The sequence below is a fragment of the Tachysurus vachellii genome, chromosome 15, assembly GCF_030014155.1.
Source record: "Tachysurus vachellii isolate PV-2020 chromosome 15, HZAU_Pvac_v1, whole genome shotgun sequence".
In the NCBI taxonomy this organism is placed as follows: domain Eukaryota; kingdom Metazoa; phylum Chordata; class Actinopteri; order Siluriformes; family Bagridae; genus Tachysurus; species Tachysurus vachellii.
The window spans coordinates 4,188,064-4,205,779 of NC_083474.1; the positions used below are offsets into that span (position 1 = coordinate 4,188,064).

The following is a 17,716-nucleotide window of genomic DNA, read 5'->3' on the forward strand; positions in this document are numbered from 1 at the left end:
CTCACATACTGTGGTCGGTCTGTGAGGTAGTCCAATATCCAGGCAGACAGATGATGGTCCACTCCAATGTACACCATCTTATCCCTCAGGAGCACAGGTTGGATGGTGTTAAAAGCACTAGAGAAGTCAAAAAACATGACTCTCACTGTGCTCCCAGGGTTAGGGTTAGGGTTAGGAGGAAGATGACAGCGTCTTCCACACCAATGCCAGGTTGGTAGGCAAACTGAAGTGGATCCATTGATGGGCTCACCAGAGGTCTAAGATGAATGAGCACCAGCCTCTCCAATGTCTTCATCTTTTGGGCGCGACGTCTTTGGTACAGGCACGACGCAGGATGTTTTCCATAGCTATGGCAACTTCCCCAGCTTCAGGCTCAGGTCAAACATGTACAGCAATATGCCACACAACTGGTCTGCACAGGTCTTAAGGAGCCTGTAGCTTATGCCGTCTGGACCCGCAGACTTCATCACTTTGATCTTCCTGAGCTCCATTCTCACCTGGGCTTCTGTAAGGGACAGTGTGTATTGGTTGGAGTGGGGGCTGGAGGGAATTGGCGGGGGCAGGGGTCTAGGTGTGTGGGGTTTAGGCTGTGAGCTGATAGCAGTGCAGAGAGAGGTGGGGCTGGAGCAGCTTGCTGTGGAAGCAGAGAAGGGTGGTTGCAGCAGAGGGGACTGGATGGGGGCAGGGAAGGGTGGCTGATCAAATCTGTTTCCAAATCACTTCTGGTCACCCTCAACCCTAAACAACAGCCCAAAAGCATGATGCTGCCACCACCGTGCTGCACCGTGGGAACAGGGTATTTTATACCTGTTGGAGTTATGTTATAATTCTTCCACTCCACTGTCGCCCCACATGGTTTGGGGTGGTTTAGTATTGTGAGAAAAGCCTCCGGTCTGTCCGCTGTACACCACTGTCCAGACATGGGAGGAACATGAGAGATGGTTGTGGCATGCAGAGAGTAATCAGTAGGTGTCAGATATTCCTGCAGCTCCTTTAATGTGACCGTACGTCTATCTGCAGCCTCCATGGCAAGTTTTTGTTTTGTCCTTTTAGAAATGTTGGAGTGACGTCCTGTTCTTGGTGACGTCACTATGGTGCTCCATGTTCTCTGTCTGCTCATGATGAGCTTTATGGTGCTCTATGATACATCTAATGTTTTGGAAATTCTTTAAACTCCTCTCCTGATTAACATGTTCAAACAAGTGAGATACCATGAATGTATTTGTCAGCTCTTTGTGGGACAATGAATTCAACACTCAGATGAAATGAAGATGTGAAGAAGATCCTACAAAAACCTGATTGTTATTTGCAGTTAATCAGTTAATTGCATTTATATTCACTTAATTTGTATCTCTTGTAATCTTCCATCGAGGGTGGATCTGATGAAAAAGATCTGATGATTTATCTTGCCATTGTAACAGGGGTTAATATGCATCATTTTATATATATATATACAGTACATAGCTGCACATGCCTGATGTGTATTTTTTTAACAAGTGTCATGAATATTGCACTTTGTTTGTCTTATTTGCAGTTGAATATTATTTAGACACACTTACTTCTGCCCTCCTTTCTTGTTAAAGGTGCATGCTAGCGCCACCACCTGGCTAGTAGCCTGACTCACGACGGGCACACAGAGCATTGAGTGAGCTTCGAACCCCAACATACTGCTCAGCTGCCTTCTCTCCTCCTGAGATATGGATACAGAGAGACAGAGAGAGAGAGAGAGAGAGAGAGAGAGAGAGAGAGAGATGGGGGGGGCATTATAAATAATTACAGGCGACAACCTTTTTATGATTTAACACAAGTTATAACTTGTATATGACACATACCCATAAAAATATCTAATCACTAACTCATTTGGATGCTCTTTATTTAACACCATTTACAAACCCGATTTCAAAAAAGTTGGGACACTGTGCAAATTGTGAAGAAAAACAAAATGCAATGATGTGGAAGTTTCAAATTTCAATATATTTTGTCAGAATACAACATAGATGACGTATCTAATGTTTAAACTGAGAAAATGCATCATTTTGCATCATTATAAGTTGATTTTAAATTTCATGGCATCAACACATCTCAAAAAAGTTAGAAGGCCATGTTTACCACTGTGTGGCATCCGCTCTTCTTTTTATATCAGTCTGCAAATGTCTGGGGACTGAGGAGACAAGTTGCTCAAGTTTAGGAATAGGAATGTTGTCCCATTCTTGGGTCAAGTTGCTCAACTGTCTTAGGTCTTCTTTGTCGCATCTTCCTCTTTATGATGCGCCAAATGTTTTCTGTGGGTGAAAGATCTGGACTGCAGGCTGCCATTTCAGTACCTGGATCCTTCTTCTACGCAGCCATGATATTGTATTGTAATTGATGCAGTATGTGGTCTGGCGTTGTCATGTTGGAAAATGTAAGGTCTTCCCTGAAAGAGACAACGTCTGGATGGGAGCATATGTTCTTCTAGAACTTGGATATACTGTACCTTTCAGCATTGATGGTGCCTTTCCAGATGTGTAAGCTGCCCATGCCACACACACTCATGCAACCCCATTACCCTCAGAGATGCAGGCTTCTGAACTGAGCGCTGATAACAACTTGGGTTGTCCTTGTCCTCTTTAGACCGGATGACATGGCGTCCCAGTTTTCCAAAAAGAACTTCAAATTTTGATTCGTCTGACCATAGAACAGTTTTCCACTTTGCCACAGTCCATTTTAAATGATCCTTGGCCCAGAGAAAACGGCTGCGCTTCCGGATCATGTTTAGATATGGCTTCTTTTCTGACCGGCAACAGCGAATGGCACGGTGGATTGTGTTTACCGACAATGTTTTCTGGAAGTATTCCTGAGCCCATGTTGTGATTTCCATTACAGTAGCGTTCCTGTATGTGATGCGGTGCTGTCTAAGGGCCCGAAGATCACGGGCATCCAGTATGGTTTTCCGGCCTTGACCCTTACGCACAGAGATTGTTCCAGATTCTCTGAAACTTTGGATGATATTATGCACTGTAGATGATGATAACTTCAAACCCTTTGCAATTTTTCTCTGAGAAACATCTTTCTGATGTTGCTCCACTATTTTTTGCCGCAGCATCGGGGGAATTGGTGATCCTCTGCCCATCTTGACTTCTGAGAAACAATGCCACACTGAGAGGCACGTTTTATACCCAATCATGTTGCCAATTGACCTAATAATTTGCAAATTGGTCCTCTAGCTGTTCTTTATATGTACATTTAACTTTTCCGGCCTCTTATTGCTACCTGTCCCAACTTTTTTGGAATGTTTAGCTCTCATAAAATCCAAAATGAGCCAATATTTGGCATGACATTTCAAAATGTCTCACTTTCAACATTTGATTTGTTATCTATATTCTATTGTGAATAAAATGTAAGTTTATGAGATTTGTAAATTATTGCATTCCTTTTTTATTCACAATTTGTACAGTGTCCCAACTTTTTTGGAATTGGGTTTGTAAATGAACCGACCTGATCAGAAGATGCTAGGTCATTCTTTCACTTGTGAAAATGCTCCTTAAAGTCTGCTCCACAAAAACAGCCCTTAATTCAGTACATAAACCTTACCAATGAACTCAACATTAAGCAGACAGAGCTTCTTTATTCAAAAGTCGCCTGCAGCAAAAAGTCAGACGTGGATCGTTTTGGAAGGAGATGTGTACGGCGGTTTTACAGAAAGAATCATTTGTTTCATTTTTTTCTCTTTTTTGCCTCAGCTGGAGGAAAGGCAACTTATTGCATTTTCACTAAAGTCAGCCCTGCATGCAAGATGAATTGGAAATGAGAAAGCTGTAAAAATCGAACTCCCAGTCCCACTGTGTGGCTCCTGGCAGCACTCTCTTCTGGATCTGGAGTTTCTCTGGAGTTTACTGAATATTTTCTGTCCAAGTCCATTCAGTTCCACCAGACACAACACCTGGTGTAAATGTACCTGGTGGTGATGGAGGAACGAGGGATTATGCCTCAACAAGTGGCACAGCTGGTTTAGAGGCATCATCACATCATGCTGGCGAAACCAGTTTTGTAGAAAATCCACATTTGTATGTTATTAACCTCTAAATACACATAATCACTGATGATTATAAGAATAAAATTAAGAATAAAACTAATCAATGATGGTTTCTGAAGTCTTACTTCGGTAAAGTTTGGTTCCTTGAAAAATGATTAAACACAATCCTGGTATGTGAAACTACAAGAACAACAGGGAATAGAAATATTTGAAGAAACAGAAAGCAGTAGAAACAGCAATAATAAAGTTCCAAAAGAAAAAGGAAAGAAAAAAAAACATGCTACAAGCTAGAATTAGGATTAGAATTACATATTGGGAGAGAAAGAACGAGAGTGAAGAGACACTAGATGGACTTAAAGAGTCCAGACAAATGCTGCTGAAGTACTTTTGAAGGTTGATGTATACTCGTCTTTATTTTATTCACCTTTCACACTACGGTCGCTGTAAAAGTATTTTAATTAGAGTTTACCCCCCACAGATGGGGTACAATTTTACATTTTACAGAAAAGAAATATGGTAAAAAGAGCAAATAAAAAGCTGGAATTGATCTTTTCTGCCCTGTTTTTCTCCTCAAACTGCCCAGTGCTGGAACCTCTTATTTTAAAGGTATTTTTATTTATTTTTTATTTTTTTTTAAAGAAGAATTTCCATCCTTCTTTTAATATGAGCACCAGGCAGCAAGCTGTGAGGGCCGTAGGGACTGAGGCTCGCTGACGAGACAGAAAAAGAGCACATGGATGGGAACTCTCATATCTCCTTCATCCCCGGAGACGATGTTAAACACAGTATTACCAGCGCTGTCTCTTTTCTGAAATAAGAGGCTGAGTACTTGCCGTTTCTCCTCCAGGCTTTGCTATCATGCTCTAGTTTCTCAGACAATAATACCCGTCTGACTGAGAACTTTTCATTTCTGGGTTGTGAGCTGGGCAATCTGCCAAAAATAACATATCATGTCTGTTTCAGGTTGGATAACAATCCATGATATGATCACAATCACAAGACGGTTTCGCACTGAGCAGAGCAACCAAAATAATTCGGTTTCTGAAAATACCTCATCTCTACAACCTTAAAGAATAACAGACACCTAAATAGTACAAACTGTATATAACCTCTACTAAGGTCTTTGGTTTGGTTTTTAACTAAAAAGTTTAAAATTAACAATGTGTATTATATTGTTTTGGATTTAATTAGACTTCCATTGGCATTCTGGGTATTATGTGTGCTAAGAAATGACAGAGTAAGAAAAATATTTGTCCTAAAGTCCCAAAGAGGACCAGCAATTTTATTTAACATTGTTTATCCTGTTTTAAATCCTTAGCCAAGTATAATATCGTGACATCATCATATTGTATTTTTGAGTAATCAGCTGCTCTGTTGTCAGACATTCTGCTTTGGTATCAATCTAAACATGGAGAAAGTAGAAGCTAAGGAACATCATACTCTTGTTTATTACTGGTTTGTTTGTGTGTCTGTCAGGGAGAGTTTGAGTCGCACTAGAAGTAAATAAATGAATAAGTAAACAAACAACATACAGTAAGAATAATCTGTATGATGTTGCCTCTATGTTTAATTGATAGACATTACATACAGATCAGTTGTTTTATATAGACCTCCGTCCAGTGCTCAGGCAACACACAAAGCTCCTCCTATATATCTGTTTTGTTACTTTCAAGTATATTTGTGTGAACTGTTCAGTGAACTGAATTCAATTCAGTCATCAGCTAAGAAGTTAAAAACTAAACAAAATTGATATTAAATCTTCAGTAAACCGAGCTGATGTAATGACAGAAAATGTGGTTCATCAATACAGATCAGAAAGCAATTAAATGCTCCCATGCACTATTCATTAAACACACACACACACACACACACACACCTACACACACACACACACAAAATACAGATGACAAATCCAAAATGATTTTATTTCATGTTGTGTGTGATGAAGCGAATGAGACAACTATAAAACTCTGCCAGTTTCATTCATCTGGAAATAAGAAGGAACTGAATGTGTGCCAATTTAGATAAATTATCTGTGTGTTCATGTGTAATCATAGTGTTGGAGATACAAGCCTGGGTTGGGAGAGTAAACACATCCTGTCCTCTATCAGAGCCCATTTACAGACAGATATGTGTGTATGTGTGTGTGTGTCACCTGGCTAACATCCTGTAAGGTGATGGATTTCTTTTTCTCCACCACCTGCCCAAAGCGTCCGAACATCAGCTGGGTAAAAAAGAACAACATCAACAACAGCATTAAGCCCATGCTGAACACATGGGGACAAAACCTCTCTCTCTCTCTCTCTCTCTCTCTCTCTCACACACACACACACACAGTTTGAGAGTTATTTTCACCCATCTCTCATATATATTACAAATCATAAAATACTTACAGGAAAACTGATCTCTTCTTCCAGAACTTTATCCCCAACCACCTGTTTATTATACACAAACAGCAGTGAGACACTGTGTGTGTGTTTGTGTGTTTGTGTGTGTGTGTGTGTGTGTGTGTGTTTTTACCTGACAAAATAGTTGATGGTTATCTTCTGACACCAGCAGCAGACAGCAGCACTGAGACTGGGTCTCTTTCTGTAGCTAAAAAACACAAAGAGAGGAAAAGAGCAAGAGTCAATTACTTCAACTACATCACTTAATCTGTTTGTTTTCACTGTATTCCTCTGTCTATTAAAATTACATCTACTACACCATCAGAAATACAGGAATAATTGATGAGGACAATATGTTACCCACTCATTTGTCTAGCCAATGTTTCATCCATCATTTGTTACAATAGCCTGTAATACATGTGGTTATCCAAATCCATCCATCCATTAATCTGGAAAAGTAAGCTTTTGTCAATCTATCTATCCTTCAATCCACTGTTAAATTATTGTAGAGCACTGTAGTTCAGTCTACTTTGGTAAGTGAAGTTTAAAGTGTTGTGTACTGTAGTATAGTGTATTGTGGTGCAGTGTACTGTACATTCAGCAGACACTCTTATCCAGAGCAACTTACTGTACATTTTTAACTCATTTTATACAACGGAGCAATTGAGGGTTAAGGGCCTTGCTTACTGTATGTCGACCTCAATCGACCTCACAACCTTCTGATTGGCAGTCCAGCACCTTAACCATTAGGCTATCACGTCCCTCTGTGTACTGTGGTGTAGTGTAGTGTAGTGTAGTGTAGTGTGGTGTACTGTGGTGTAGTGTAGTGTAGTGTGGTGTAGTGTAGTGCAGTGTACTGTGGTGTAGTGTAGTGTACTGTGGTGTAGTGTGGTGTAGTGTAGTGTAGTGTGGTGTAGTGTAGTGCAGTGTACTGTGGTGTAGTGTAGTGTAGTGTGGTGTGGTGTAGTGCAGTGTACTGTGGTGTAGTGTAGTGTACTGTGGTGTAGTGTGGTGTGGTGTAGTGTGTTGTAGTGTGGTGTACTGTGGTGTAGTGTGGTGTACTGTGGTGTAGTGTGTTGTAGTGTGGTGTAGTGTGTTGTAGTGTGGTGTAGTGTGTTGTAGTGTGTTGTAGTGTGCTGTACTGTGGTGTAGTGTGGTGTGGTGTAGTGTGTTGTACTGTGGTGTAGTGTGGTGTACTGTGGTGTAGTGTGGTGTAGTGTGGTGTAGTGTGGTGTACTGTGGTGTAGTGTGTTGTAGTGTGGTGTAGTGTGTTGTAGTGTGGTGTAGTGTGTTGTAGTGTGCTGTACTGTGGTGTAGTGTGGTGTACTGTGGTGTGGTGTAGTGTGTTGTACTGTGGTGTAGTGTGGTGTACTGTGGTGTAGTGTGGTGTACTGTGGTGTAGTGTGTTGTAGTGTGGTGTAGTGTGTTGTAGTGTGCTGTACTGTGGTGTAGTGTGGTGTACTGTGGTGTGGTGTAGTGTGTTGTAGTGTGGTGTACTGTGGTGTGGTGTAGTGTGGTGTAGTGTAGTGTGTTGTAGTGTGGTGTAGTGTGCTGTACTGTGGTGTAGTGTGTTGTAGTGTGGTGTAGTGTGTTGTAGTGTGGTGTACTGTGGTGTACTGTGGTGTAGTGTGCTGTACTGTGGTGTAGTGTGCTGTACTGTGGTGTACTGTGGTGTAGTGTGCTGTACTGTGGTGTAGTGTGGTGTGGTGTAGTGTGTTGTAGTGTGTTGTAGTGTGGTGTACTGTGGTGTAGTGTGGTGTAGTGTGGTGTGGTGTAGTGTGTTGTAGTGTGGTGTGGTGTGGTGTAGTGTGTTGTAGTGTGGTGTAGTGTGGTGTACTGTGGTGTAGTGTGGTGTGGTGTAGTGTGTTGTAGTGTGGTGTACTGTGGTGTACTGTGGTGCAGTGTGCTGTACTGTGGTGTAGTGTGTTGTAGTGTGTTGTAGTGTGGTGTACTGTGGTGTACTGTGGTGTAGTGTGCTGTACTGTGGTGTAGTGTGGTGTAGTGTAGTGTGTTGTAGTGTGTTGTAGTGTGGTGTACTGTGGTGTAGTTTAATGTACTGTGGTAAAGTGTGTTTGCCTTTTCTTAAAGCCACACTAACAGCTCTAATACACTGCAATCCAAACATCATTTAGTCCAGCAGGAAGCTCTTGTCAATTTGCGAATGCCCCCAGGAAATAAAATACTCACACTGGGGATCAAAACCAGCTTGATGGGAAGGAGAGGAAGAAATACACAGGTAGAAAAAAACGAGAAAGAAGAAAGGCCTCAGACTTGGGACAGGATAAAAGGAACCCAGCGCTGAGAGAAATAATCATGAAATAATTTATTGATACTGGCAAAGAAGCTGAAAAGAAAATAAACACATGGAATAATGTGGAGAGAGAGAGAGAGAGAGAGAGAGAGAGAGAGAGAGAGAGAGAGAGAGAGAGAAAGAGAGAGAAAGAGAGAAAGAGAAAGAGAGAGAGAGAGCTAGCAGTCTGAATTGTAGTTAGAGTGATTTATTTTAACACAAATTGGCAAAACAAACAACAACAAAAAAAATCAACCCATTACTGCTGTGAGAGAAGAGGAAAGCTCATGACAAATGCATCTCTGATCAAACACGTATAAAGAGAAGTTATCCAGCTTGAGGAGTGTGTGTCTGTGTGTGTGCCTGCGTGCTTGTCTGTGTGTGTGTGTGTGTGTGTCTGTGTGTGTGTGCCTGTGTGCTTGTCTGTGTGTGTGTGTCTGTGTGTGTGTGTGTGTGTGTCTGTGTGTGTGTGTCTGTGTGTGTGTGTCTGTGTGTGTGTCTGTGTGTGTGTGTGTCTGTGTGTGTGTGTGTGTGTGTGTGTCTGTGTGTGTGTGTCTGTGTGTGTGTGTCTGTGTGTGTGTCTGTGTGTGTGTGTCTGTGTGTGTGTGTGCTGAATCACAAGTCAATTACTGCTTTTATAACACTGACAAAATATGCTAACTATTAATAATATTTGGATGTGTTTAGTGTGGATTTCGCATTTCAGAAACAAGCTCCTGTTTTATAATTCTACCTGTAATCTGGTATTTGGTCAACATCCTGTCCAACATATATATATATATATATATAAACCACTGTCTGTTGTCAGATGTTTGGAATTTGTTTTGTTTTTTAAAGAAAGATGAGCAGATATTTAAGCAAAAAAAAAAAAAAAAGAGAGAGAGAGAGAGAGAGAGAGAGAGTGTGTGTGTGTACTTCTCTCAAAAGATGTAAGAATCTGTATAAACACTGATAAGAATTGTATGCTAATGTGGCCCCTGAGACAGAAGAGAGTAAAAAAACTACAGAATACTGATGAGGATACACTCACACCAATCTTTACTATACACACATTCAATCCAATCTTTACTACACACACATACACACACACTCACTCACACACACACAGAATGATGAAATAAACGAATGTGAAATAAACATGCTGATACTTTTTTTTGTTTCTCCCTGTCTTCCACTCTTTCTGTCATCTTTGCTCTCTCTCTCTCTCTCTCTCTCTCTCTCTCTCTCTCTCTCTCTCTCTCGTGCACATGCTTGAGCATTTGCTGAGTGTGAGAGCGTGTCAGAGCGTGGTGGTGTGTGGTTCAAATATTCATTTAAAAGGCTGTACAATTGTAAAAATATCACTGGTGTTTAATCACTAGGGTAGTATTGAGTTTTGTCTAGGTGAGGGTTGGGGTTAAGGGGAATGGCAACAACCAGCTGGTTGCTACACCTAAGAACATGAGCACGGGCTTTGAAAATCTCTCCCGTCGGCATTTCGTTAAAATACCTGTCTGTGTAGACTTTTCTGTAGAAGAGAGTAGTCATGTGATTGGTGAAGTGGTGGGTTATGAAAGTTTAAAAGCGGAATCGAGGATGAACAGTTCAGTGGTAATGTTTCGAGACTCAATTAATAAGGTTAATCTAGTTGCGGAGCACAGAACTGTACTCAGAAATGAGAGAACAATTATTTTTCCTTTAGTTAGTCCGACTGTTTATTAACGACGAAGTACTAGAGAGAGAATAGTCTAGACATGGTCAAATAGTGTCGGCTATTAAAATCATCCCTTCAGGGTGCAAGTCCCCAAAGCTGAAGCATGTAGTCTTGTTCAGAAGGCAGTTATATATTGTATGATTCTGAAAAACATTGACGAAGAGCTAAATATTACGATAAAGTTTAAAGTAAACACATAATATTTACTACATCTGAGTCGATGAAATGTTTTCAGTGTGGACAGGAGGGACATGTAGTGTGCAGCTGCTCGGACAGGACAACCACGTTACGGGAGATAAGGTGACCACCGAGAAGCCAAGTACAACAAGACAGGCAATACAAATGGGAGCAATGTTTTGCGATGAGAGAGCGGCTAAAAATCAGGAAAAGGCGGCAGTTCAGATTAGAGCTGAAACACAGCAAGCAATAGTGACTGAGGTCGGGGCAAAAACTGGAATGCTAGAGGAGAATGTCGAGGGCTCAAAGCCACCAGTTATAATAACAAATAAATGTAGTCAGTCCAGTATAGATATGCAGCAAATTGAAAAAAAAATTGATGAGACAACGAGGATTGGATGGACTTCTGGAAACAGAGCTCTATCGGCTCAGAAAGATAGTGCAAAGACTGAAATCACAAGATGGCAATGACATGGAAAATTAATAAGCAAAGTGTGATATACTGGTGGTTATATTCTTTATAATACTGTTTTCTATTCATTTTCTCATGAGTAGCTTTAGGATTGCATCTTTAAATCTTAATGGTGCAAGGGATATAAAAAGAAGAGTATTTTTTTAAGAAACCATAGAACAAATTGTATTGACATTGCTTTTGTGCAGGAAACAGACATAGAGACATAAAGATATAGAGGTGGGATGACAAAGGCAATGGCAAGAAAACATAATTTCAGTCATAAAAACTCACTCAGTGCAGGAGTAGCAATTCTGTTTTCAATTTTTTTTGCAGTTCTTTAAGATATGAAGAAATTGTTGAAGGTTGTTTACTTAAAGTTAATGCAAAATATGATAAAGCAAATTTATTTCTGTTCAATGTTTATGCACCAGTTTTACTAAGAGAAAGATGTATTGGTGGTGGTGGGATGTAGGGAAAATCCAAATACAGCAATTCTGTAATCAGTACACACTCAATGTGACTAAAGACATCAACTGATCAATCAAGGAGCTAGAGATAGGTATTGTGGAACTCCAGGCTTTGTGTGAATCCACAGGAGTTCGAGGCCACATTCAGGCACTCAAAGACAAAAAAAGGTTATTAGTTGATGTGCTGGGTATTAGAGCACAGGGGGCTTTGATTAGGTCAAGGTTTCAATGCACAACAGAAATGCCCTTTCTGTTCATTGAGAGAAACTATTTTTCACTGTTTTCTAAACTGTGGGAGATTGAAAAGATTTTGATATGCTGTATACCTGTCACGGAGTCACCAGGTCCTTCCCTCACTCACCAGAGTACTAATCAGCACCACTCGTTCCTCATTCACCAATCATCACACACTATATATCCTACTCTCATTCACTCACTCACTCACTCGTTGTCTGGTCTCGTATGTGCTAACATGGTTTCACTTCAGTCATTTAGTTCCAGACTCCTCCGTTTTTTCTCCAGCAATCAGCTCCCCTTTCTTTGTCCACGCTTCCGGATCGTCTGGATTCGCTCCAGGTTCTACTTTCTCAAGTTAAGGATCTACTATTAGTCTGATTCCTGTGACATCCCGTGTGTGCGTTTGTGGGTGCTGCAACGTGTTGGTGCTTCGTTCCATCTACTATTCTGATTTATGTTCACAGACTTCAATAAATATCCACCCTGTTTTGCTTACCTTCGTCTGTAGTGTGTCTATCGTTACAATCCCTTGTTATCATCTTTTGATGAACATTTTAGTCAACAGATTTCAGATTTTTATTTTTGGTTTTTCATATGAGAAAGGCCAGTTAATGAATTTTCTTTTTTGGACAGGCAAAACTGGCTATTTATTTCAACAGAAAGAAAAAGAATAAAAAGATTTCCAGCTCTGACTGTCAATTTTCAAGTGGTTGGTAAAAGCAAGGATAATGTTTGAATATAAATACTATGTTAAAATGAAGAATGTGGAAACATTTACAAATATATGGGACTTTAATGATGATTTATTCTCCCTAATTAACGGAGAAATAATCTTTGCAGATATTTTTGTATAAAGACGTGAAAAGAATGCAATGAACTTGAAAATGGTTCTAATAAAGTATTTTTAAAAATCAAAATTCTCTCTCTCTCTGTCTCTGTCTCTCTCTGTCTCTGTGTCTGTCTGTCTGTCTGTCTGTCAGTAGGGTTGAGAATAGCCAAACAGACAGCAGGAGATGTCTATAATCTCCTCAGAGTTTAAAGAACAGAGCTAAACCACTGTTAATATTAATATATCAATATATAACTAATATTTACTGCTGAAATTGTTCAACCCAAACCTTCTCCTGTTAAATTTATTCTAACGTCAGACTATTTTACTGCGAGTGGATTTCATTTCTCTACCTGAACACGTCAACCTCACAAATCAATCTGACAAAATGCCTCCTGGTTGAACTTGTTTTTCTTTGTCGGGACAGTCAGGGAGTAAGCGTGCAAGCTTCTGAAACACGTTGCAGGTGCCATGAAGATATGAGTTACCTCCAAGGTCATCCATGCTCTAGCAGCAGGTTTCTGCTCCATTTGTGGCTTTGATTTATTACCACTGAGAAGCTGAGCACTTTATTCTCCATGCAAATGAACGTGTGAGTCGGATGCTAGAAATACTTTCATGTTATTAATGTTTATTTGCAGAAGACACATCCAGCGATGGTCCAGTTTCCTCCTCCACTGTTTAGTCATTAATGTTAAGTGATGAACAGACTGTGACTCTGATATTCAGAGGTTAATTATTCATCTAATAGTGGTGATATTGCTTCATCTGTTCATCTCCATCTCCTCTGTATATCACCAATATACTGTCATAAATTAAATACACACAGACACACACATTCGTGTCAGGATGGACGTGTGTGACATTATTATTAGAGATGAAAAATGAGAGAAAGGAAAAGTCAGTTCAGTTCTAAAATGACAGGTTGACAGTGTGTGTGTGTGTGTGTGAGAGAGAGAGAGAGAGAGAGTGCTGTAACTCACATAGTTGATGACTTTGAGCTGAAGTGATGCCGCATCCAGATCGTATAGCTCACCTGCCGATCAGAACACACACACCGATCACAGAGAGCTCATCACAGATCAGAGCAAATCAAACAGCCCTTACATCACCTGTAACATGAAGTGGAACTGAGGCATGGAGAATGTTCTGCTTTACACTCAAAGCAAGAGAGAAGGACTTGTGGACAGAATAACATCAGCCAATCAAGATAAACACTCTGTATCTCCACTACATACACTTAATACAGAGAGAGAAAGAGGACCCAAGGAGAATTTTACCCATCTCTCCCTCTCTCTCTCTCTCTCTCTCTCTCTCTCTCTCTCTCTCTCTCTCTCTATCTCTCTCTCTCACACACTCACAAGCACATACACACACTCACACCAGCACACACTCAAACATACACACTCACACACCAGCACACGCACACATACATGCTCACACACCAGCACACACACCAGCACACACACACTCAAACACAGGTGCATGCACACATTTACAGACCAGAACACACTCAAACCCAAACACTAACACACCACAGACCCAAGGAGTATTTTACACATCTCTCTTTCTCTTTCTCTCTCTCTCCCTCTCTCTCTCTCTCTTTCTCTCTCTCTCTCTATTCAACCTGAAGAACGACCAAATGATAAGATAAACAAGTGAAGAAAAAACTAATGAAAATGAAACAATTGTTAAAAAAGTACAGCCTGTGGGGTATGAGTGGTGTGTGTGTGTGTGTTTAAGTGTGTATGTGTTGTGGTGACTGTGCTCTGGTGAGTGTGTGCGACTGTATGTGTGTGTGTGTGTGTGTGTGTGCGCGTGCGTCTGTGGTGTGTGATTGTGTGTGTGAGTGTGTGCTGGAGTGTGTGTGTGTTCTGGTCTGTGAATGTGTGTGCGCACGTGTGTTTATGTGTTCTGGTGAGTGTGTGTGACTGTGTGTGTGTGTGTGTGTGTGAGCGTGCGTCTGTGGTGTGTGATTGTGTGTGTGAGTGTGTGCTGGAGTGTGTGTGTGTTCTGGTCTGTGAATGTGTGTGCGCACGTGTGTTTATGTGTTCTGGTGAGTGTGTGTGACTGTGTGTGTGTGTGCGTGTGTGTCTTCTTTATCCAGCAAAAATTCTAACTTGTGTTTTATTCTCCAGCTTTTTAAAGTCTGGGCAAGTAATTAGAGATGTGGAGTAGAATTGTTTTGTAATTACTTGGTAGTTAGAACGGGTTGTTCAGAAGTGAAGCTCTGTCTCCAGCACTCCTAGACTACATTACAGACAGAAGCTGCTCTCTCTGGGCAGCAGCTCTGTCTGGATCTGCGTCTCTCTGTGGCCAGGCTGTGGCTGTAACTCTTCAGAGTTTTCCTCAGCTTGTTCTCTCTGAATGTTCTCAGTTTAGGGCCAAATTATAGGTGACTTTATTTGTGTTCTAAAATAGATTTATTTATATGTAAATCATTTGGTCTCTCTCTCTACAGAGAGAGAAAGAGGACCCAAGGAGAATTTTACCCATCTCTCTCTCTCTCTCTGTCTCTCTCTCTCTCTCTCTCTCTCTCTCTCTCTCTCTCTCTCTCTCTATAAGCTACTTCCTGAAAGTGCAGTGTGTTAGTATTTTACAGTATCTCACAGAAGTAAGTAAACCCCTCACATTTTTGTAAATATGTTATTATATCTTTTCATGTGACAACACTGAAGAAATGACCCTGTGCTACGATGTAAAGTAGTGAGTGTGAAGCTTGTGTAACAGTGTAAATTTGCTGTCCCCTCAAAATAACTCAACACACAATCATTAATGTCTAAACCACAGGCCACAAAAGTGAGTACACCCCTAAGTGAAAATGTCCAAATTGGGCCCAGTTAGCCATTTTCTCTCCCCGGTGCCATGTAACACTAGTGTTACACTAACAGTGTTAGTGTAACAAGGTCTCAGGTGTGAATGGGGAGCAGGTGTGTTAAATTTGGTGTTATCGCTCTCACTCTCTCATACTGGTCACTGGAAGTTCTACATGGCACCTCATGGTAAAGAACTTACTGAGGTTCTGAAAAAATAACTGTTGCTCTACATAAAGATGGTGTAGGCTATAAGAAGATTGCCAAGACCCTGAAACTGAGCTGCAGCACAGTGGCCAAGACCATACAGTGGTTTAACAGGACAGGTTGCACTCAGAACAGACCTCTACATGGACCACCATAGAAGTTGAGTGCAGGTGGTAGCGTCATATCCAGAGGTTGTGTTTGGGAAATAGATGTATGAATGCTGCCAGCATTGCTGCAGAGGTTGAGGGGTGGGGGTTCAGCCTGTCAGTGCTCAGACCATACGCCACACACTGCATCAAATTGTCGTCCCAGAACTAAGCCTTTTCTAAAGATGATGCACAAAAAAGCCCGCAAACAGTTTGCTGTAGACTTTGTTCGCTGTTTGCTGTATTAAAACTTCACTACAAGAACTAATCCAAACACTTTCTAAAAATAAGTTTATCTTTATTCTTGCTATTAGTTTCTCAGAGTGGAGTCTGTAATAAAGTCTCTCGTCTGTGATAAGTACAGAATAAACCACTGAGGGGTTTGCCGTTGTAAGAACGTAATCTACAGCGAAGCAGCGTTGCCATCACCACCCTGAAGTTGAGTATTTTACCAACGCAGCACATCACCGGTAAATATAATTTCTCCTACACTACAGCTGTTTACCATCAATTCCAGTTTTCCTAATTAAATTAAAACATCATACTTTTTATCCATTGCACGTTTGTAATTTAGTTACTTACTACTTACGTTATAGCAGCTATAAACAGTCGTTCCCTCGCTTTCTTTTCTCTCTTGAAGTAATAATAATAATGATAAAAAAAATCACAGCTCTTTAAGGGGGTTTTTACACCTGGTCACTTCATGCGTTTTCTGTGATCCGATAGCTATCCGATGGTAAAAAGACCAGGTGTAAATGCCCTCCGAAACGTTTTGGAGACGGATATAAATCTGATCGTTCAAACCACTTCAGGAGGTGGTCTGGGACGCATCTCAGATGAAACTGGACAGGTGTAAATGCATGTGGTTGTTCAAGCCACATACGTCAGCGCTATACTCCTCCCAAACGAAAGTACGTCACTCGCAGGTGACTCACGAGTCGTGCATCGCGCCAGAAACAAATACGTTTTCCCATCAGTGCTGGCTCTGATCTTTCACCCAGGTGTCTCGTTGGGTCTTAAAATGCACTGCTGCCGCCAGCAAAAATGCAGCAAACAGTAAATGCTGTTTTTTTGTAGCAACCGCATACACCAAAGTGTGTTACATTTCAATTACCCCGGAAATGAGGTGAAATATATTTGCATTTTGGGCGGGAGTAGAAAGATCGGATCGATATCCGATTCGCCAGGACGCATTTATGTGGCTTAATGTAAATGGAACAGTTTTAACAAATCAGATAGCTATCGGATCAGAGAGAACACATGAAGTGACCAGGTGTAAAAAGGCCCTATGATACTGAGAAAAAGAATTAAAAAGGTATAAGCTTCTCTGTCCTGAAGATGTCGGAGAACTTCACCATATCAACAATAACACATGCTGTAGACATGATATTGTATAGAGATATGATGGAGATGATGAGATAGGATGGAGAATCTCTTCTGGGTTTTTGTGTCTCGCCATTTTATCTCGGTTGATAAATCTCAGAAATGACATTTAGCTGAATGGATGGAAAAAAAGATTGCATTAAAAAGATCCTTGGTGCTTTTTCAGTTGTGGGCTTTTTGTCTTTACGTTTATCTTCTTTCAATAACATTTCTGTTCAGTGTTGCACAGGTTGAGTGAATTAATGTGATGTCATCCACGACAACATCCACAGACTTCTGAAGCACCTACATGAAGCTGCACAATTAAGATGCTTCACTCCACTTCACAAGTCATTCATCTGCTTCTGTTCACATGATCAATATCTTTTTCTCTCTCTTCTGTTTCCATACTGCTTTGAGACAATGGGAATTTGTTAAAAGTGCTATACAAATAAATTGAATTGAATTGAAATATGCTTTGGTTATCCGTGTCCAGGTGAAGCCATGTGTGCCCGAGTCGTCACGGATGACACCAAGCTTTCAATCATTTCCAGCTTCTATCATTTTTTAAGCGTTCCTTTTTCTATCCCTTTCAGTTCCGTTTTTTTCTCTTTTATTTAGAGAATAAACAGCTGCTGA

The 17,716-nt window shown here is 40.7% G+C and overlaps 1 protein-coding gene across 6 annotated transcripts in view; it reads right to left on the bottom strand.

Annotated features, from left to right (window-relative positions):
* Nucleotides 1-17,716, bottom strand: part of LOC132858472 (cGMP-dependent 3',5'-cyclic phosphodiesterase) — a 192,907-nt gene that overhangs the window by 20,503 nt on the left and 154,688 nt on the right. For all 6 annotated transcript variants that reach the window (XM_060888836.1, XM_060888841.1, XM_060888838.1 and 3 more), the window contains 5 exons: nucleotides 13,533-13,585; nucleotides 6,536-6,610; nucleotides 6,409-6,450; nucleotides 6,171-6,239; nucleotides 1,560-1,690 (listed from right to left, as the gene is read on the bottom strand). In XM_060888836.1, the coding sequence (XP_060744819.1) occupies nucleotides 1,560-1,690; nucleotides 6,171-6,239; nucleotides 6,409-6,450; nucleotides 6,536-6,610; nucleotides 13,533-13,585 (370 nt within the window). The remainder of the gene's footprint in view (nucleotides 1-1,559; nucleotides 1,691-6,170; nucleotides 6,240-6,408; nucleotides 6,451-6,535; nucleotides 6,611-13,532; nucleotides 13,586-17,716) is intronic.